Source organism: Patagioenas fasciata, chromosome 18 (assembly GCF_037038585.1).
Source record: "Patagioenas fasciata isolate bPatFas1 chromosome 18, bPatFas1.hap1, whole genome shotgun sequence".
NCBI lineage: Eukaryota > Metazoa > Chordata > Aves > Columbiformes > Columbidae > Patagioenas > Patagioenas fasciata.
In genome coordinates, this window is record NC_092537.1 from 5,749,049 (window position 1) to 5,770,114 (window position 21,066).

A 21,066-nucleotide genomic window follows, 5' to 3' on the forward strand; every position below is an offset into this window, starting at 1 on the left:
TTTCCATTCCAGCCTGGAGGCCTTGGGCCCCACAGGGCAGTTTTGTTCTGCCCAGCACTTTGCTGGCTGAGATGTGAAATGCTGGAGCAGCTCAGAAGGACGAGAAGCACAGGCTGGTCCCAGTGCCTCCAGGAGAGCAGCTCTCCAGCCGGCTCTGCCCCGTGGTGAGGGGGGGACAGAAGAATTAGGGGGCTGGAGTGGGGGATGAAGGACCAGCCGTACCGAGGGAAGTCAGAGCACTGCGTGCAATTGCGACCTCGGTTACCGCAACAGCACGGCTGGCTCGTTTGGTTGGTTCTTCTTTTGCAGCACATATGTTTAGAACCTCAATATTACTGCCAAGCCCTCTTTGACAAGACATCCATAGGTGAGAAAGAAAATGTTTTCACTTTATGGATAGTTGGGCCCTCCACTAAGAAAATCATCCTTCAGCATCACACAGGTTCCTAAATAGCAATGACCAAGTCTGTCGAGTTTAACTACGCTGTTGAAACAAGTCTCATATATCACCTTTCCATTTACTTTATATTGAGCCAAATTGTCCCAGCTCAAGTTATGAGCAATTCAAAACAGCAGCTTTCCTTGTTATTTTAAAATAATACCATAGTTGTTTTATAAAACATTTTAATCCAACTTTTTGCCAGAAGATAACCTTGTCTGCCAGATAACTTATGTAGGACATTCTTAATGTTAATTTTCAGTTGTTATCTGGATTATAATTCTGGGCAAATTACTCAAAACATCTTTTGTGAGACTCAGAAAAGATACAGTTTTGCAACAAAAAAAAGATGATATACTTTGTGTGCAGAAGGAGGTGGAAGTTAGGGAAGAAGACGTGCCAGTACCTATGCTGGAATTTTGCTAGAGCAGATCAAGACATTTCTATTTTGATAATAAACACCCCTAAGGTTCTTTTTAACCCACGCTGAGACACAGCACTTAATAGAAACAAGCGAACAACATGCGGAATCTCCGACAACCCTTCCTGCAGAAGCCAGGGGTCTTATTTTTTTGCAAATCCTAACATCCGAAACAGAAAGCTGGGGTAGAACTCTGAACTCAAAGGTCAAAAACGGCACCCTGACAAAAAGTACAACTCCATCACTAATAGAGTCTGCTCGTACATTAAACAGTAGTAATGCACACACAAAAGAACAAGACAAACTTTCAGGCATACTGGCTAAGGCTTATTTTCCTAATGAGATTACTGGTTCCTCAACAGGAAAGATTTTTAGAGCCACACAAAATCTAGCATAAGCAGGACTGGCGAATAAGCCTGTAGGACTATTTGCTTGGGGGTTTTCTCGCATACTTTTCTTTATTGAAGGGATGGGTGGGGAAAGGAACTTTCAAGAACTGCTTTCTTATTCTGCCCAACTTCCCATTTTCCCTGTTCTTCCTCTCCTCCCTGTGAATACTTGGCAACAACGTATTTTTGAGAAATACTCTTAATTAACCATTACACAGGGCAAACGGTACAGTTAAAGAATATAGCTAAGGAAACTGCTTTCCCTAAAAGGAGGATGGCAAATCTATACAAATATGAAAAATAGCTAGTTTCTCAATTAACGTAGAGTCATATGTACATACACTTGAATTTGGTCACCGCATTACAGCATACATTCCCTGAGCATAATAACTACTCTTTCTGCATAAAAAATTGGTCACAAAGGGCAAACAATGCATGGCCAAAACACAAAATAAAACAACTTAATACTAATTAAACATCACATACTTACTCAGGAAATTGCTTTAGTGTCTTGATTAGGCTCAATTATTGGTAAAATTTACATGAAGTGTTTAGAAGGTGAAAGCTTGCTACAAAAAATACCCCATTATTAAGTAACCAAACTCCTTTCCTCAGGTGCATCCTAGTTAAAAGCGGATGACCCACAACAGTCACAGAACGGTTTCAAACCACTCAAAATTGTCGTTGTTACTACCAATCAATTTGGTGTTCAGAAAAGCAGCAATTTGGAGCTTTGAGTACAAGAGCTGTAGCTTAACAAAGGCACCTATACAAGAGGCATCACTTTCTACATGCAGATCTAAACCCCAGAAATGTGACAGAAGTTCAGACAGATGGTATCTGAGGCCAAGGTCAACAATGAGGTCACCACAACCTTCGAGTGTGATAAGATACATTCACTTTAATCACATATCCTTAACAGATCATGCACTTCCCATAGTACATTTCCACGGTGGTATTACATTTGATGCACAGCTTTTGTTTTGAAAAGTTCATTAATGTTTCATGCTACAAGCTTAGTTTTAGCTCTGGATGTTGGTATTAAGGAAATAAGACGATGGAACTAATTTATTGCAACTCTTCTGAATGTAAGCTGGCCAAAATAATCTAGTGTAGTAATACGAGCTTGCCCCCTGTGGAATCGAAGTCTAATTGTGCCTCACAGCATGACAAGAAAAGAAAATTCAAACATGGTATCAATTTAAAGAAAACATGCTTTCAGCTTTCATCAAAAACAAACAAACAAAAAAACCCCAAAGCTAAACACCTTGGGATTCCTGGAAATCATAATCAACCAAACTTACTTTTTTATATAAGCAACTCACCTCTATTTGGAAATGTGCCTTCCACTCTTATTATAAGTAAAATCTCTGCTGGAAAATTACAGAAATGTTTTTTCCTGTCTCTTCATTTGCTATGTATGACAGCATTTTGTCTGAAGCCAGTTTCTGCTGTGTGCCAATGGTTTTGTCCATAGCCTCTTCCCCAGGGGTTTTCACACAAGAGGGGAGACTCTTTCATAAAAAAATATATCAAATTAGCAGGCAATTTTGGAGGGGGGTTGTGATGATTAGTATGCGAAATATCTGAGTTTCGAGAAAACTGAAAATCTGTTACAAACTCCATTATGTTTCCACAAAGCCCTTCTAGGAGTATCTGGAAGAGGCAAATACTTCACTTTAAACACTGTGTTACCAATTAAAAAAATCAATTTAAATGTAAAGAACATCCCAAAAACCACCACCAACCCCAAACCAAAGTCTTCAACAGCTGAATTCATTCCATGTGCTCAGAGCCAGATGTAGCAAAATATCACACATGCCCCAATTATACTGACTTACCTGAGAAATGAAGGTATGCAGTAGCAGTTTGCAGAAGGTATCAAAAGCCTTGCAAAATTAAATCAAATTTTAGATGGTAAGAGAAATGAAAGCCAATCAGAGGGAACTTTTGTACACGCTATCTTTACTGCCAAAGTCACCTCACTCTTTAGGGAACAGCAATGAAGAGAATTCTTACTTTCAGTCTACAATCCTTTTGCACATGTACAAGGCTACACACTCTAGAACAACACTAAACTGCTCTTGTGGCATAAACACGAACTTCCACATAGAAGTGTGTATAACAGAAGCAATGAGTAAAGACTACCAAGTTAGATTGCTTTTTTAAAGGAACATATTGGTTTAGTTCACATGTAATGTTCCAGATTAGACTCTCATAGCCTTCCTATCCCACACCCTACAAGTCAAAATCCGACTTATAAATGAATACGGCAAACAAGTAAATGCAGGTCCTTAAGCCTGCAAAATAATCTTAATCTAAAATACAGAAAACCGCCCTACAGCTGTTGGTTTTATCTGGTTTTAGATGTGAAAAATCACAATGGCTGCCACACCCACGTCTTAAATCATTATTTTAAAATTAATTACTTTTTCACATGCAGCAGTTTTTACCATAATCAGCATATGCTTTGTATCCTTTTAGTAGGATTTTTTTTTTAAAGTCACACTGGACAGAAATCGCTATAGTTTAAACATTTCCAGCAACAACCTGAAAGTGAAACTGGTTTCACAGGTTTACTGCTCCTCACATTAAGAACAAAGTCAAAATATGAACAGCCATAAAAACTATACAGAGGGAACAACTGGATGCAAAGAATCCTGAACTTTTGAAGTGCTACCATTAAAGAATAGTCTATAGCACTTGAAATGAGCACAACTGGAAAAGTAAACCTCAAAGGCTTTAACTACAAGAGGAAGTTGCTGAAAAACGAGCACTTGTGTGGACCACTAAGAGAAGTGTGTCCAAGTGCGACTGGATTGCTAAGTATGAGATAATCTAAAACCTTTTACTACCTGTCCTGGTTTAGAGTTGGGAGTTAATTTTCTTCTTAGTAGCTGGTATAGTGCTCTGTTTTGGATTCAGCGTGAGCGCTGATAACACACTGATGTTTTAGCTGTTGCTCAGCAGTACCGCAGCTAAATCAAGGACTTTTCAGCTTCCCATGCTCTGCCAGCGAGGAGCTTCACAAGGACCCGGGAAGGGACTCGGCCAGGACAGCGGATCAAAGCTGGCCAAAGGGATTTTCCATTCCATGTGCCATCACGCTCAGTATAGAAACTGGGGGGAGTTGGCTGAGGGGGCGATAGCTGCTGGGCACCCATCAGCAGGTGGTGAGCAATAGCACCGTGCATCACTTGTTCTGTATATTCTTCATTCATCATTACTACTATTGCTACCTTCTCTTTCTGTCCTATTCAACTGACTTTATCTCAACCCAGGAGTTTCACTTTTTCTTTTTCCTTTTTTTTTTTTTTTTTTTCCCCGATTCTCTCCTCTGTCCCGCTGCGGGGTGTGGGGGTGCGAGCGGCTGTGTGGCCTTTGGCTGCCTGCCGGGTGAAACCACAACACTCCCCATCCCGGCAGGAAGAAGAAGGGGAGGAAGGAACTCCCCCCATCCTCCCCCGATCCATCCCAGCCCCAGTGGGCCGGTGGGGGGGGGGAGCGCAGCGCCCGGCCGGGATCACAACAAAGGGGGAACCGCCGCTCCACGTGCCCGCAGCTCCTGCGGGGGTGACAGGGGATCACCCACCCACCCCCGGCTCCCCCCGCACCTCCCAGCCCCAGCAGGGCTCCTCCGCTGCCCTTAATAAACTTTCCGCACAGAACGGCAGCCTCGCTCCGCACCCCGCGGGGGCCCGCCCGGCGCAGCCCCCGCACCCCGGGCTGGCAGCCCCTTCCCTCCCACAGAGCCGCCCCCGCTCCCCAAAAAAAGCCGGAGGGTGCCGGAGCTGCTCCCCTCCCACACAGCCCCGGCCATCCCCAGCACACGCACCGAGGGGGATCGCTCAGCCCCCAAGCCCCGCCGCCCCCCTCAGACGTTCGCCCCCTCAGCGGGGCAGCCCCCGGCACGGTTACCGCCTCCCCCCGGCTGCGGTACTCACCAGGTCCTTTGTGTTTTCCATCAGGCCCTCATGGGCAGGAGACGCCCGCTTGCCTCTGCCCCCTCCCCTCGGCTCGGCCCCCTCCGCCTGCCGCCTCCCCCTGCGAGGGGCCGGGCCCGGCGGAGCAGGAGGCGGCCTGGAAAGTTCAGCCTCTCTCTCAGCCGGAGAAAGAAACCCAACTCCCTGCGCCGGAACATCAACAACATTAACATACCGCCCGTGCGCAGGCGCGGCGCCCGGCCCACCGCGCGCCCTCATTGGGCTCCCAGCTGTTTGGGGCTTCCTCGCTCGCCGTACCCCCTCTGGGAGAAACCATTCGGAAAAGAGGGGGTTCAGCGGCAGAACGGAGGCTGGGGGATAAAAACAGCCCCGCCGCAGGTTGTTTTGCCTTTGACTGGATGGCGACATGGGAGGAGCGGCTGCTGGACCGCCGGAGAGGGGCGGTTGTTGTCATCCGGGGTGCGGGATCCCCCCTGAGAGCATAATGGAGCAGCCCGACCGTGGGACGCGTCACGTGGAAAGCGGGGTGGGGGAGCGGGAGGAAGGCAAAGAAAGGAGGGCACGTGACAGCGTCTTGAGGGCGGGGACGTGACCGGGTCACGTGGACTGAGGAGGGGCAGCGGCGTGAGCCTATCACGCCCGGGGGGCGGGGTAAGGAAGAGGATCACGTGGGCAGCGCGCACGTGTTCCGGTTCCGGCGGCTGCGGCACCGTGGGTAGCGATGGGGACCGTGGCGGAGGCGCCTCGGGCGGGCCCGGCAGCGGCCGGAGCGGCTCCGAAGAAGAAAACGAAGAAAGCAACGAAGAAAATAATGAAGAAAATAACGAAGAAAGCAACGAAGAAAATCACGAAGAAAACGAAGAAAACTATAAAGCAGCTCCAGCCACGGGCGGACGCGGCGGCAGCCGAGCGGGAGGCGGCTCAGCAGGCGGCGGAAGAGTCGGCCCGGCGCGCCCGGCATCTCAGCGCCCTGTCCCGCCCGTCGGGCCCGGAGCAGGAGCTGGAGGAGCTGGTGTTTGGGGACAGTCTCAACGTGGAGGAGGATGAGCTGCTGCAGCGCCTGGCCGGCCCCCAGCGGGTAGGGCTGGGCCCCGCGGCCGGTCCTGGGCCCGGGGAGCGCGGGGGGCGGCGGGTCCTGCGGCCCGGGCAGGAACTGGGGAGGGATTCGGCTCCCGGTCCCCATCGCCCTGTGTCATCTCTCCGTGACTGGGCTAAACGGGCGGTTTGGTTGTTTTCAGCGTGAGGTTGCAGAGAGAAGTGCGTGGAGAGACTCCAGCGATTCAGAAATAGAAAATGAAGCCAAAGGTCAATTGCTACCTAAAAAACCAGCCTGGGTGGATGAAGATGATGAAGCTGAGGAAAAGTAAGTTCAAGTTTGCCCGTGAGAATTACATGTCGCACTCAAGAGTGGCTGTAAGTGGCTTCAGTTGGAATGATGCTCATGTTCTGTGTGTTTTTTCCCCTCTAGTGTTGATATGACCCATAAGTATAGGAAAGATTTCATGAAGAGTGATGCTGAGAAGATACTTACTAAGAAAAAGCTAAAAAGAAGACTTGAAGAACAGTGAGTTTCATTAATGTTTTTGTGGCTAACTTTATTAAGATACATTTATGTAACATTCAGAATTGCCCTTTACCTATTGCATTGATGTGTCCTGTTTAAATCTAGTGCTTCTTGCAATACTCACAGTTTTTTTAAATCCAAGATAATATCAAGAATAATAAATAAAATACGCATTAGCGTTGCATAGGCTGATTTGTTTAATACTTGGTTTAGTAAACATGCACAAATTTCTATTCTAGGGTGTTATGCTAGAAAATTTTTATAGTGATATCTTGCTTTGTAAATAGGATGATAAGAAGATAGTAGCTAAGTATGGTATGTAAGAATGAATTCAAATGTGAATATAGTTAGATAGTAAAGCAGAACTTCAGATGATTTTGTGTTGCCTCGGCTTAAGCAGGTGTTTAAGAACAGGGCTTTGATGTTTGGTATCAATTTTGCTTTAGATTTACATTCAGGAGATAGGCAAAACATAGTAAAACTTCTGGGTTTTTTTCTCCTCTTCCCCCCTTCCCCTTCTCTCACCAGGTTTCAGCGAGCTATGGGAGGAGTTCCTGCCTGGGCTGATTTAGAAAACAGGAAGAAATCCAAAAGGACTGCAAGTGATGGTAAATGGTCCCATTACTATTCAAATAAATGTTTCTATGTTTCCCTATTTATCTCCTTATAATTATTTTTTATGTTTTCTGATTTCAGTACTGTGATAACATGCTGGATAAGTTGCTTTATTCCTTCTCTCGGTGTGCTTTGATTTAATTTGTTTCCATAAATTTGTGTGGTGTGAGTGTTTGCGTAATTAATGTTTTCAATGTGCTTTGTTTTAATTAGGTGAGAGCGATGAAGATAATGATCTGCTGTGCAGGACTGGCAACTTTATATCAAACTCAGAGTCCCTGCCAAGAGGTATTCTGAAGGTAGAGGCAAACCTTATCTTTCCACCTCAGTTTGACCTGTATGCACTCTGTGACCTCTTTGCTATTTGGGCAGGAAGATCATATGAATTTCTTCTTTGTTTCTGTAACCAGAAACTCTAGAGAGTAAACAGTTGGACAAATTGGATAGTTCACCTCTTGAAAGCATGAAACAATAAATTGAGATGTATGGTTTGACGTAAGAAGTATATTCTCTGAAGTAGCGTCTTGTAGGATTTTAATTTCTGGGAAGGGTGGAATTTTCCCATAACTTTGAGGCTGTTGAAATGGTCTTTGAGAAGTGGCAGCCTTAAATGAGTGTTTTTACACTGTCTCTTCTACAGGTATTTCAGATGAGTCAAAACGCAACTGGTTTTACACAGACTGTTAATTTTGAAGTCAGTAGCAAAGCTGGCTGGTTTATGTCCGTGCTGCTGCATTGAAGCAACTGACTGTGTGTGTGTTCTGTTTGTCATGCTGTCTGGAAGTTCATTAAAGGGTTTGAGATCTTGGTCTTGTCAAATAAAGAGCAATTAAATTGGCTGTTGATCAGCATAAGCAAAAACGTGCCAGTTGTGTTTTGAATCTGCTTGATCTGTGTTCTAGATGAGCACCTGCTTACCTGCCAATCAGGAACGTTTTGCTAATGGAAAGCTGGTGACTGTGCAGTTTCATCCGTCTGCTCAAGTAGTGATGACTGCTGGGCATGATCGATCCGTGTCACTCTTTCAGGTGAAGAATTTCAATCTATCCTATGTAAATGGCCACTAATAGGGAATCTTTTTTTTCGGACAAGTATACCTGAAATATACACCTGGAATGACAGACTTTCCTTTCTTCCTGTGCACACGGGGTTGTAATGGCTGTGGTTGCGGTGGAACTTGCTTGCTTAAAGGCATCTTGTTGGAAGAAACTTCCATCTGACTTCATACCAACCCCTTCCAGAGTGTAGGCAAACTTAGTTGTATCAGAGTTTTGAATTGAAGTTTTGTTTTTAAAAATATTTGGTTTTAAGCTTTGCAGTGATGAGGACTAATGAGGTATTTTTTCCTTAAGCTCTTTGTAAAGCCTGTAGCATGAAGAGTTGTTCACTTTCATTTAAAACTGTAATGTTGCTGAGAAATAATTTTGAGGGTGGAGAGACTGTACTGCAGCAGGAGCTGCTCATCTCCTGCCCTGCTCCTCTGAAAACTAAAGATCATAACTGTATCTAAGAACTATCAACATGGCCCAGCACCAGTGAAATGGTTAAAGATACAAGTAGGATTTGCAGTTCCTTCAGGGGTGCAGGAAAGAAGAATCCAAAGCCAATATTTCTGTTCAGAAAAGCACAATAGAGTGATTATTTGAACAGAGCATGGACGAGACGGGGAAGGGAAAGAGTGTGAGGTAGATCTGGGAGGGCTGGGAGTGCCTGATACACGGGTCGAGGAGCCAAGAGCTGGGTTGTTTGTGGGCTGGGAAGAGAGGAAGAGATTAATGCTTCAAATTGGTGTTCCTCTTAAAGTCTCTTGTACTGGCTGATTGATATGACTTTTCTATCTAAAGGTATTTGGCATGTTCCTTAATATGATATTTTTGTTTGAAGGTTGATGGTATAAGGAACCCAAAAATACAGAGCATCTATCTGGAGAGTTTTCCAATCTATAAGGCTTGTTTCAGTGTTGATGGAGAACAAGTTATAGCCACTGGTACCCACCATAAAATGTTCTTTGTGTATGACATGATGAGTGGAAATGTCATTCCTATAGAGAAAATAAGAGGTACGTTTTATAGTGCTTTAAGTGTCTGGAGATAGTTGAAGCTGTCCCCAGTAAGGGTAGCATATGAATTTGCTTTAAAAGGAAGTGCAGTAAATTGGTGGTGGGAGTATTTTTAACTTGTTTTCAGGGGTCTTTACTCAAGTACCTTTTACTTTATTCTGTCGAAACTATTGAAAGTTAATTGTCACACATAAACAAGGTTGAGTTGTAGCTTTACTGTGACTGAGTATTACAGAAATGAAAAGCTGAAGTGGAGTCAGGTCTTATTCGTTGTACCTCTGAGTGTTAAGGAAAATAATAAATTATACCAATTTGAAGTTCTTAATCTCTTTTATTTAAAGGTGTGGAGGAAAGATTTCTCAAAAACTTCGAAGTCTCTCCAGATGGATCATTTATGCTTCTAACTGGAACTTCAGGTTACCTCCACTTGTTGTCAATGAAGGTAGTTTCTCTTCATGCTTCATGTATCTTCAGTTTCTTGGTATCTTTTTCCTTTTGAATCTGCTTGCTTATATTCAATCTGAAAAAACTCATCTAGCTTTCAGCTGAAACAAAGTATGAGGCATACTGTGACAGCATTCAAGAATGACCTGCTGAGTCATCTAACTGGAGCTTTAGGAAATTATTTTGGGGTGTCAGAGAATGTTTTTCTTGACTATACGGTTCTCTTTGGAACTGGTGGAGCTAAGGCTGGAGTTTTGTGGGCTTTTTAATCTGTCACTGGAAAAAGTCATATCTCAGTGTTATATTTCAGCTGATTGCATGAACACACTGCACTGGCGAAAGGAAAGGCCTCAGAGTGGAAATGGGCATCCGAGGGCAGGAGAATTACAGGGCTGCTTTTTTGGGAATAGCACTAGCGTGTGCTGGTGTACCGTGTTCATGAATCATGCTGTCTACTGTGATTCATAATGCATACAGAGATTTTTCGGTTAATTTTTTAAATGCCATATGATGGCAGCTGGATCTGTTTTAAACTTTAAACTTTTAAAGGAAGTCCAGTTCTACTATACAATAAAGACCCTTTGGTGAGGGAGTGTAAGTGTTTACTGAACTACCTGTAGTTGTGCGATAATAAATAGATCGTGGAGTTGTGCTCTGGTCTGTAGGCACTGAAAATGTTGATGCTGTTGTTTTAATGTCAGTGTAGTTAACTTTGAATTTTTGTGGGACAGGAGAATGGAAACAAATTTCCTACAGATTTTTTGGCAGAATCATTGTCACCATTGTTGTTCTTCATCCTATAGACAAAGGAACTGATTAGCACTATGAAGGTAAACGGAAGATGCACTGCATCTGCTTTCACTCCAGACAGCAGTAAAATATATAGCTATTCAAGTAAGTATTCTCTCTAACAGCACTAATCGTACTTCTGTTTAAAATGTGTAAGTTTTTATAAATATGTTATAGTTTTGCAAAGATAGTTAAAGGACTCTTGTGCCAGTATCTGACCTAAAATTATAGCCAAGTGATCAGTCGTTAAACAATTGAGTTAACTCTTCTAGTATGCCTTAAAAAAAAAAAAAAAGAATTAAATAGCCTATATTTTATAGTTGTAAATAAGCTAATGGTTGTCATTTAATGGGATTTATTTTACCAAAATGCACAATATGTTCCTTATATATGGTTTCTGTAATCTTCTACTTTATTCTGGAACCAGAGGAAGGTGAAGTTTTCATCTGGGATGTGAGAAGCAGAAAGTGTCTACACAAATTTGAAGATGAGGGTTCTTTGGAAGGAAAGTGCATTGCTGTTTCAAAAAACAACCAGTATGTGGCATGTGGGTAAGTGACTTGGATTTGACAGCTTCTTCCTATCTCATTTTGGAGCTCTTCAGTAAACTTATTGGTGGCTGGTGAGAGTGTAGGAACATGGAATAAGCTTAGTTTAATAAGGTTAGAGCAGAGGTGAATAGATTAATAGACTGGTTTGTGATGATATTTAATGCATTCCATGTACATCTGAAATACTGTAACACACTTAATATCGGTATCACTTCTGATATATTACTGTTGCCATATACGGGTTTAGAAGTTAATTTTGAGATCATACTGACTGAAATCACAAGCTCTGTAGGACAAATATCAATTCAGGGTCTTCCCCCTTTTCTAGTTATCTTTCCAACACTCCTGCGAGATAGCAGGTTAGTGTTGGAAAAGGTGCTTCAGCTTAAAGCCACAAGCTTGGAAGTGTTTCTGAAGTGTACTTACCAAGATGCAATTTCAGCTTGCCTATCAATTCCTTTTAAAGACACTAGCAAACGCTGAAGTGCAGTATGCATTTTCTTAGCCCACTATAGAAGAGGACTTTCAAGTGGACTTGCTCAGTATAAAAAAAGAACTTGAAATTGTTTTAGAATAAATAGCTTTGAATTCATGCTATGTAAGAGATGGGCTTATCCAGGCTCTTCACAGTTAGATGTGTCTCTTTATATGTAATAATAATAATAATAAGCCATCCACTAAATACTGTTATAAACTCCAAAGCAAAATCAGCCTCCAAACAAAATATTGCTACAAACTCCAGTAAGTAACTGGAAATCACATTGAATGATGGGTGTAGATAACAAGGTAATACGTATGTAAATGCTGCTGCTTGGTATAATCTTTGTTAATTTCTTCTTTAGTTCAGCTTCTGGAGTTGTAAATTTGTATACTACTGATGTCTGTCTCAAAGAAAACCATCCTAAACCAGTTAAAGCCATAATGAACCTTGTTACATCCGCTACATGCGTGACCTTCAATCCCACCACGGAAATTTTGGCGGTGGCTTCCCGTGAGGCTGATGAGGCCGTCAAACTGGTATGTTCAGGTTCTTTAGTGCAAGGGGTTTTTGTATCTTGAGCAAAACTGCTTCTGGTGATATAATACGACTGGTTTTGAGCAGGTATGTGTACTCAGAACTTGCTAGACCGAGCAGATCAGGACGTGTAGAAGATACTATACATTTATAAGGAAATAATATTTTTTCTTCAGGGAAACTATTCTGAAAATAACATCTTAGACTCTAGTTTATTTTTTGTTTTTCACCTTTTTGGAATGCCCTTATTTCAGTGCCGTTAATATACCTCGGCAACAAATCTGAATTTTCAGCTGGTAACTGTAGGGGTCTTACTATGTGGTGTTTTTCCCAGCTCATTAAAAATTTCACCAGCCTTGTCAGAATTCTGCCCAACAGCAGAACTGTTGAATTAATACAAGGGTATGGAAGCCTGTTTTTACTTACGTAATTGCTTAAAAGTTAATGAGTTGCAATAACTGGCTTCATAGTGTGTTCCCTGTACCTTGTTTCTCCAGTAGAACTGCATGTAATAGAGTGGTGTAGGATATGAATATAACTGAACATTTAAACTTAACGTAGACCTTCAATTTTAAATTTGTACTGTAAATTGAATTTTAGCAGCTTTTTCGTAACGGTTCTAACTGATGACCTGTTTCTCAACAGGTACACATTCCTTCATATACTGTATTCTCAAACTTCCCGGTGTTCAGAAGAAAGCAGATTTATCTTGCTCAGTCTATGGACTTTTCTCCCAGAAGTGGTTTTTTCTCTGTAGCAAATAACAAAGGCAAAGCTTTGTTATTTAGGTACGTACCAAGAAAGGTTCATTAATCCCAGATAACCTGTTTACGTTCTGTAAGATGGGGCACATTTTTTTTCCTCTAGTGTGGCAAGGGTAAGAAGTGGTAATAACTCAGACAGGAGTGTTTCTTTTTTTAAACTAAGTAACTTTATGTGATACTTGAAAAGCTTTGTATTTTTAATGTGAGATTTTAATGATTTATGAAGTCTACAGGGAGAATTTATAAAAAGACTCCCAAGCAAGTCTGTAAAAAAATGAATAAATCTTGTGATTTGGCCTTTATTTGAACTTGAACTGCATATTATAATGGCACTTGAAGTACATCTGGCACTGCTATCTTTTGCCACACCTGTGTTTCAGATGAGCCAAGAATACTCAAAGTGATGCTACTGAATCATTGTTACTTGTGTTGTTCACTCAACAGGTTACTGAAAAGTTTTTAATTTGTCTGAACTTCTTTTAAATTTTCTTTAGGCTGAAACATTATTCAGATTTTTAAAAGACACGGGAGAAGATGGACCAGTTACTGAGGTAAAAGTTGCACCAGAACTGTTGACAACGTTGTCTTGTGGAAAGTTACTTTCCTTTTGCTACCTCCACCACTTTATAGATGGCAACAAGAAGTTCCTAATACTGTGTTATCTGAAACCGTTCTGCCTGGATCACTCAGGCAGTCGGCTCTACATGACGGGCAAGAGTCAGGATTGTCTTGTCAGTCTCAGCTTTTCTATCAATACTCTTTCAGGGAGTTGGTAGTCGAACTAAATTCTGCTCAGTCCCGTTGACAGCAGTTTTAGAAATCTAAATATATTTAAATTGGACTCGTAGGCAGGGTTGTTAAAAAGAGCTGTAGGCTGGCAGATACTTGGCTTGATCCTGGTGTGGGGTCATGTAAGTGAGCCCACATGAGCTTGCATCATTTCAAATTTAGATTACATAAATTACTGAAGTTTGAAGTGTAGCTTGTGCGCCGATACAATTTTATTGTGCACTTCAGCCTCTTATTGGGAAGCTGGAGAGACCTGTAGCCTTGACAGTAATACAGTACTTCTGTTTGACCCAAAATGTGTGAATGATTGGAAGCTAAACTCATTCAGCCTGGGAGCAGGTACATCTGCGTGTTAAGCTTGCCTGAAATTTTGTGATGACTAAATGTTTGCAAAATACTAACACCAGTTTCTGTACTGATCTCTCCTCAGGTGTTGTAACCTACAAGTACGCTGACAAAATCAAAAAAGTATTTTTATGTGCAAGTTCAAAAATACTAATATCTGTATTTTTTAAATGTTGTTCCTTAATAAATGTACCTGATAAGTTTCCAGACAAGTTGTTTCAACTTTTTCCAATGTTTTGTGTAAGCACACGACTAACTAGATTTAAATGGGTGTCATTCAAGATGGTGTCTTCCACAAATGCTTAAATGTCTTTATTACAAGCATACGAAGCAGCGCTGAAACAGAAAACATTACTTTTGTGTAAACTGTAAGCTCTGCTCTGTGTGTTTAGCTTGAGCTTTTCTGTCAGTCAGATTAATTTGAGGCTGGGTTGGAAACAGCATTTTGCTGACTGGAGGAGCAAAGTGACCTGAAACCCTGGTGATGTGGGTGGTGCAGTTGAGCCCAGCTTAACAGGCTGGGTGCAGCTTAAAGAGCCTGAACTGAAAAGTGAGAAACACCACCCGCAGTTGTGCTTCCTGTGTCCTCGTGTCACAAACAACTGTGTAATGTGGTTTTAATTCTTGAAGGCCCCATTCTTTCCGTGAAAGTGAAGTATCCTGAGTGTGACTTCATGCTTTATTTTTAAATAAACTGTGCAATTCTCATACCATTAGGGTCACCGAGCAAGGACCCTGTTACAGCTGTTGTTGTTGGTTCTTCATCTGTTGCCAAATATTGCACCTCTGATCTCTTCGTTCCTCAAGGGGCCGCCTCTTTCTAAATGAACAAAAAGTCGACCAGGAATCTCCTGCAATAAAACTCCTGCTTTGAGAATGAATTGTGGCCAATACCGCTGTCCACGTGAGGGAGCTTTTTGGGCAGGAACATCAAGAGCCAAGGTGCTCCAGTAACCAGTAGTGAAGTCATTAAGCCTTCAGTGAAAGTTGCATTACCAAAAAGGTGCTCTGAGCATGAGAAAAAGCTAATTCTAGAACCCTGTCAAAAATTTTAAATATACAACCTATTGTTAAATTATTATAATACTGTTTTTAAAAAATATTGTTTTCTGATATCATGGGTTTTAAAATGGCTTTGCCAGTTATCATTGTAAAATGAGAACTTGATTTCACAAATTGAAGGAAAATGCAGAACGTGCTCTGGAGGCGTTAAATTGACTTCAGTGTTTAACCTTATTGCAGTGCTAAACCTAAAATAGAGGCTCTACAATGGAAGAGTAAAATGAAATCATAAGCACACTTTATTGAGGTGCTTGCTGCAGGATTCTTCTTTAATGAACAAATCTGGCTGGGACTGAGGTTTTGGTTGAGTTTCACACATCTAGATGCTGAAACTGGTTCATGCCTTCACTAGAGGGCAGCACTTAATCACCTGTTATATTTGGAGGCCGGAGCACTTCATGTTCCTGAACGGTTTATCCTGTCACTGCTGCTGATGGGTGAGACTTTGTGGTTACGGACACAATGTGGATGATGCGAAGTATCACAAGAAGCTGAAACACACTGGTGTGTCTGGGCATGTTTATTTGCAATGGGATGATTACATTAAGCGTCCATTTCACTGCACTCATTCTGAAAAACTCAGGTCTTTGTCAGTTTGCCATGTGTTAAGAGTACTTAAGCTTCTGACCTATTTAAAACCTCTTTGTGTTTAATTCCTTTTTTCCAAGCATGGCCTTTTTTATCTGGCATCGCGAAGCTGAAGTTCTTTTAATGAATTATTTCTCTGCTTTTCCTCTCCTTCCATTCTCCTTGGCAAAATAAATTTTATTGATGTAGCCCATTAAATATTTATCACTGCAGCCTTTCCCCTTCAGGCTGTGATCTTGTCCAATTTTGCAAGCTAAAGAGAATGAGTCTGGTTAGTGCTCAGAAAGGAAAACTCCAAGAAAAAAAACGTGGCTAGATGTTAAAGTAACACTGGATATTTAGGAGATTACTGGGTTTGCTGCTAAGTCTGCCTTGAATCTGCTGTTTGACCCTGCTTCTGTTTGAGAGCTGTTTGTGGTTCCATGTGGAACTGTTTCAGCCGCTACACCATTTTTCCAAGTGCTGATCAGACGTAGCGCACCTTGGAAAGAAGCTGTTTTCTCGCCCAAAGATGTTTCTCAAAGTATTTGAAGGCTTCTAGTGATCCTCTAAATCTGTTTTGCTCTGATTTGTAAGATCTAGGGGGAAGATACAGAGCTTTTCTGGAGGGGGGCTGAAATGAGTGTGTCCAGGATAAAACCCTCAGTTCCTGCTGCCCAGCTGGGATCTCGCTCCTGTGCTGAATTCTGCTGCATTTGTGTTGCATTTCCTTTGGGACAACCAGCAGCAGCGATGTGCTGGGCACAGAATGGCACATAACTGTCACTATTTGAATTTATTATCTTAAAAACTATAGACCAATGATTGCTTGTTCTGGAACAAATCATCTCTTGGGTGCTCTGTTTTTGTCCCGTGTTTGTGTCACAGTGGGATGGCAATACAGTTTAACCTGGTTTGGGACACTTCCATTGAGGCAGTCTGCAGCTGTGGATTTTCTTCCAATGATTAAAACTATGCAAGTTATACATCTTATTAAATTACTTTGAGACTCCTTAGCCTGAATGAAATCTTATAACCTGATCAGACACTTTGAAATGGCTGAAATATGATTTGGTTTTCGTAATAGTGCAAAATGTGCCTGAGATCTCAGTCTTCACAGTGTTATATTTTGCACAGAAGATTGCCTGCTGAATGAGACTTCCATTTTGTATGTGCAATATTGAATGTTTTATTATACTTAAACAGATGGGAGGAAGTGCCAAAGCCGAGGGGAGTTTGGAAACATGATGCAGGAGCCTTAACTCATCATTGCTACCCATTGCAGTTCTGCCTTGTCAGAAGATCAGGGATCTCTATTTATCATGGGTTTAGCACGTATTCTGTTGTGTTTTCAGTCAGTTTTTACTGAATTGAGAGTGACTTAGGAAATTAAAGCCTAGCAAGATGTTTTTAACAGATACACATGGCTGGGAACTGGGGGGAGTTAAACTTCAATTTAGGATCTTTGAAGACCCATCCATTTTATGAAGACTCAGTAAATTCTGCTGCCGCGTAGTGTTTAGCTAAGGGTCTGCATCACATGCCAAAATAAACACGTTTAAACCTAAGGGTTCTTTATTCCTCCTTGATCTTTGTTTTAAGCTTTGGATGCAGATTTTGAAGTTGCTGGAAGAGAAAATGTGGCTTGGGTTCTTACAATTCAAACATAATTATTCAAAACCTCGTGCAGTCACTCAGAAGCTCAGCATCTTGCTGTTCGTGAAATTGTTTCAGCTACCTGGTGAGGAACCATTAGTGTTGATTTACTGTGAGAAGCTGCATTAAGAATGAAATAATTAAGCCATGGGTGTTGTGGTGTGGTCTGGTGGGTGGTTGGTTGGGGGCTTTTTTGTTGGCTACGGTCAGGGCCACGTACAAGTAACTACTACAAACTTACATAAATAGCTAATAATGCTTGAGCTGCTTCTCCACTGTGAATTTTGTCTAAGGTCCTAAACACTTTGTGTGAGCATCTGTTTTTGCTCTGTATATGAGATGTTAAATGAAGCCTTTAAGGGAGATGCAATAAACTCACCCTCTCCCAGTCTCTAAGAAGTAGATTTTTACAGAAAGCATGAAAGAAACTACCTTTTCTATTAGCTGCCTGGTTTGTTGTCAGTAAAGTGAATTCCAGTGATGTTAGGTCTGATATTTAGAGGCTGTGACATACTTAACAGTAGAAAGATGACCCAGCGGTTAGCAAAAGTCTGGAAGAAACCATTTTATGGGAGTTTTAATCTGCTGATTTCCACAGGCTGAAATGACAAATTGAAGCAAGTGTTCAGTACTGTGGAGTCAGCATCGTATCTATTGCTAAAACAATTACTAAATGCTATTTTGCTTATCTGAACTCAGAGCATCGTGGCAAATTAATATCTCATTACAATACATGCAGAATTGTGCAGTACCTTCAGTGTGTTCCCACCGCTCGCCAGAAAGAAGCTGGGAGACACCTCTGGAAACTGCATTTTTGGGGCAAATTAATACAACCACAGTAACTCGCTGCTTTGTATGAATATATCCTCCAGCAAATAGTGTCTTCACCTCAGAGCAATTAAAACAGTGGAACAGAACTTCACTTGAATGCGTTTAAGGCTTTACTCCGGCTTTTGCCATATGCTGATTTCTCCCAGAGGGAGAAAATCTCAGTACCATGTAAGATTTTCCAAATAGAATAATAAACGAGTGGGTGTTTGAGCTTTGAAAGGATATGAATCTCTGAAGCCGGCTTAGCTGATCTAGTATTTTAGTTGCATAGAGTAAACCAAACATTTTCAGGAGTGTTTTCAGCTCAGAAACCTGTTTGTGCTTATGCAAAACATCACCAAGAACAGATGAAGGTGAAGCACATACAAGAAATTAATGAACAGGGCAGGTCTCTGGTATCCCGCTTTCCCAGCTCGGGAACATTTTCCTAACTTTTACCTACAGTAATTAAGATATTTCTGCCGCTGTGGGGCTGCCCAGCCAAGTGCCAGCTGCCTTTGCTCTTGATATGGAAGAGCTTCTGTTGTCCTGCTCGGATGCAACAGGACATAGTTTGGATGCTTTTCTATGCAAGGAGGCTCCAGAAGGGCTGGTGAAGGACTGATGAGACCAGGAGGAGGTTACTGCTCTGCCACCCGTGTGATGTATCCCAAGGTAGAAGTGCAGTGTGGGGAAGATGCTCAAGATGAGGGGAAACTTGGTTTCTTGAGGTCGCAAGATTTCCAGGCACTAAGTGTCTCAATAATCAGGATTTTATCAGTCTGGCTTCTGGTAAATAAGTGACAGAAGCTGGCAGTACAAGTCTGGTGTGGTTCTGGGTACGCGTCCAGCTTAGTACACTAAAAACATTAAGACCTCTGGCTGCTCTAGTCTGGTGCTTTAGGGAGTCCCGCAATTCCCAGATTGCTCTTTTTCTTCTGAGCTTTTCTGCCTTTTCCCAATCCATCCTCTGGGACCCTCTGCTTTGCCGTTACGCAGACTCAGGCAATACCCTTGGAAAAAGATTGCAGTAAGTCTTGAGCACAGCCCGCACTCTTAATCGAAAAATATGAGGCACATAATTGCCGTTAACAATCATAATGGTTTTAAGTCTGTGCAAAGTTAGCCAGTATTTTTAATGGGGCTACTTCACAGTTAGATTATACTCCTGATGAGGGTGTCGTTGCTTCATTAGTTTTCTCCCCTCGTAGTTTCCCTTCATTTTGATCGCAAGATGATTCTTTGCTCTGAAGGACACAGGCAGAGCACGTTTCTGTGAAGCACGTGGCAATATCCCTTACAGACACATTTTCCTACATAAGTGCCTGTGCCGCTTTCAGAGATCAACATTGGAAGAAGGGTTAGAGAAGAAAACTTACAAAAATTGAATTTAGTAAATTTTTATGTAATGATTTTATATACATCCATATATCATAGTAATAAAAGTGACGAGATTTATATACTCCAGCTACTAATGTATACTTCATTAACTTTATTAGGCAAAATTACTTAAGACTTCATAAATATCAAATGCTAGTCCCTGCACAGAGTGGTCTCATAGCATTTATAAGCATCATTAACTGCTGGATCATACGCCTGCACACGTGTGTTGTAGCAGAAGCAAGATCACTCTGAAGAACTCAGATGTATATATTTATTTTTTGTTGGACAATTTAATGAATGCTCGGAAGTTTTAAAAGTACTTCAAGGAGTTTTGCTTTTCATTAATCATTTGTACTTATGTCTTATTCTGAAGTTCTTACCCAGCAAGGTATCAGCTGGGATCATCAGGTGTTTGTGGCTGGGTGCAGGTTGACGGGTCATGGTCTTAGACTGCAGAAACCCTTGTTTTTTGGGGTGCTGACCACCTGTATTCTTGTTCCCACAGAATTCAGAAGGAGCGGGTACCTATTTCTCCCTTTTAGACTATTTATTTTTTTTAAGTTACAGTGCCAGATTTTCACCATACCAGGCAAAACCTCTTAACTCGTGCTAAGAACTGTGACCACCTGAGGTATTTTAGAAGTGGCTGCACAAAAGGCTTTGTGCCCGGAGCCAGGGCAGGTGGAGCTCGTTACTGGTGATGAGGGGAACGGCCCAGCCTGGGGATGCTGGAGCAGCCTCAGGGCAGAACCAGAAGCTTCTACCTGGCCAAACTCACATCAGAGCAGGGCAGAGCTGAACTGAGGGCGGCAGGTAAGAGCTTCCCTACAATATAATGCTTTTCCTTGATCTTTGTCCTAGAGGTCACAACTTTGCCTGTTGGTTCACTTATGTGATGCTGGTAACTTGCTTTGGTGCAGCTCAGAGCTGAAGTTCCAGATAACTGCTCTGAGCAGTAGTTTCTCTAGATGTTTTAGTTTTGTTGGTTTGATAATGATTGAGTTCTGAACAAGTGTGTTCCTCAAGGGAATTTAAAGGGATAGATCAGTTAATCCAAGCATGCTGAGCTATCTGGAGCGCAATATTATTATTATCATTGCGGAAACTGCTTAGGGATGAATTGTGGTGGGATCCTGAGAGTTCTGTTTGTGTTCACAGATCTATAACTTCCCTTGTTCGTTTGCATGTATGTGTAAATAATTTTCAGCTTCTCCCAAGTAAGGCCTGAATTAATTTCTCCTCTATATTTTTGCCGTGTATTAAGGTGGCATCTGCAAGTCCAGCCATAGGGCAGAGTCCCTCTGCTGTAGGCAGTAGGGAAGCACAAAGCAGAACCAAGTTGTCTGCCTTGAAAAAGGTTTGCAAGGTTATATTTTCACAAAAGTAAATCCAGTTTCTCCAAATTAGTTTTTCATTCTGAGGTGGTTAAGTTAATCTACTTTACTGTTGAGCTGTAAGAG

The 21,066-nt window shown here is 42.0% G+C and overlaps 2 protein-coding genes across 5 annotated transcripts in view; one reads left to right on the forward strand and one right to left on the reverse strand.

The window, feature by feature from the left end:
- The window catches only part of MBTD1 (mbt domain containing 1), a 28,105-nt gene extending 22,770 nt beyond the window's left edge, over window positions 1–5,335 (reverse strand). For all 3 annotated transcript variants that reach the window (XM_065852442.2, XM_071816633.1, XM_065852441.2), the window contains exons 1-2: window positions 5,194–5,335; window positions 2,575–2,763 (exon numbers count right to left, since the gene is read on the reverse strand). The gene's annotated coding sequence lies outside the window, so the exon portion shown is untranslated. The remainder of the gene's footprint in view (window positions 1–2,574; window positions 2,764–5,193) is intronic.
- A 519-nt stretch (window positions 5,336–5,854) lies between these two features.
- UTP18 (UTP18 small subunit processome component) lies at window positions 5,855–14,340 on the forward strand. 2 transcript variants are annotated; one of them, XM_065852619.2, is made up of 14 exons: window positions 5,855–6,271; window positions 6,432–6,556; window positions 6,662–6,757; window positions 7,286–7,365; window positions 7,586–7,671; window positions 8,275–8,400; window positions 9,257–9,431; window positions 9,773–9,873; window positions 10,679–10,769; window positions 11,092–11,215; window positions 12,058–12,232; window positions 12,876–13,018; window positions 13,489–13,545; window positions 14,214–14,340. In XM_065852619.2, exons 1-13 carry the CDS (start codon window positions 5,915–5,917, stop codon window positions 13,511–13,513), a joined length of 1,704 nt encoding a protein of 567 aa, XP_065708691.1. In that variant the 5' UTR covers window positions 5,855–5,914; the 3' UTR covers window positions 13,514–13,545; window positions 14,214–14,340. The 2 variants fall into 2 exon arrangements, with proteins under 2 accessions (XP_065708691.1, XP_065708690.1); XM_065852618.2 differs by having other exon boundaries at window positions 13,489–14,340.
- Window positions 14,341–21,066: the final 6,726 nt, after the last annotated feature.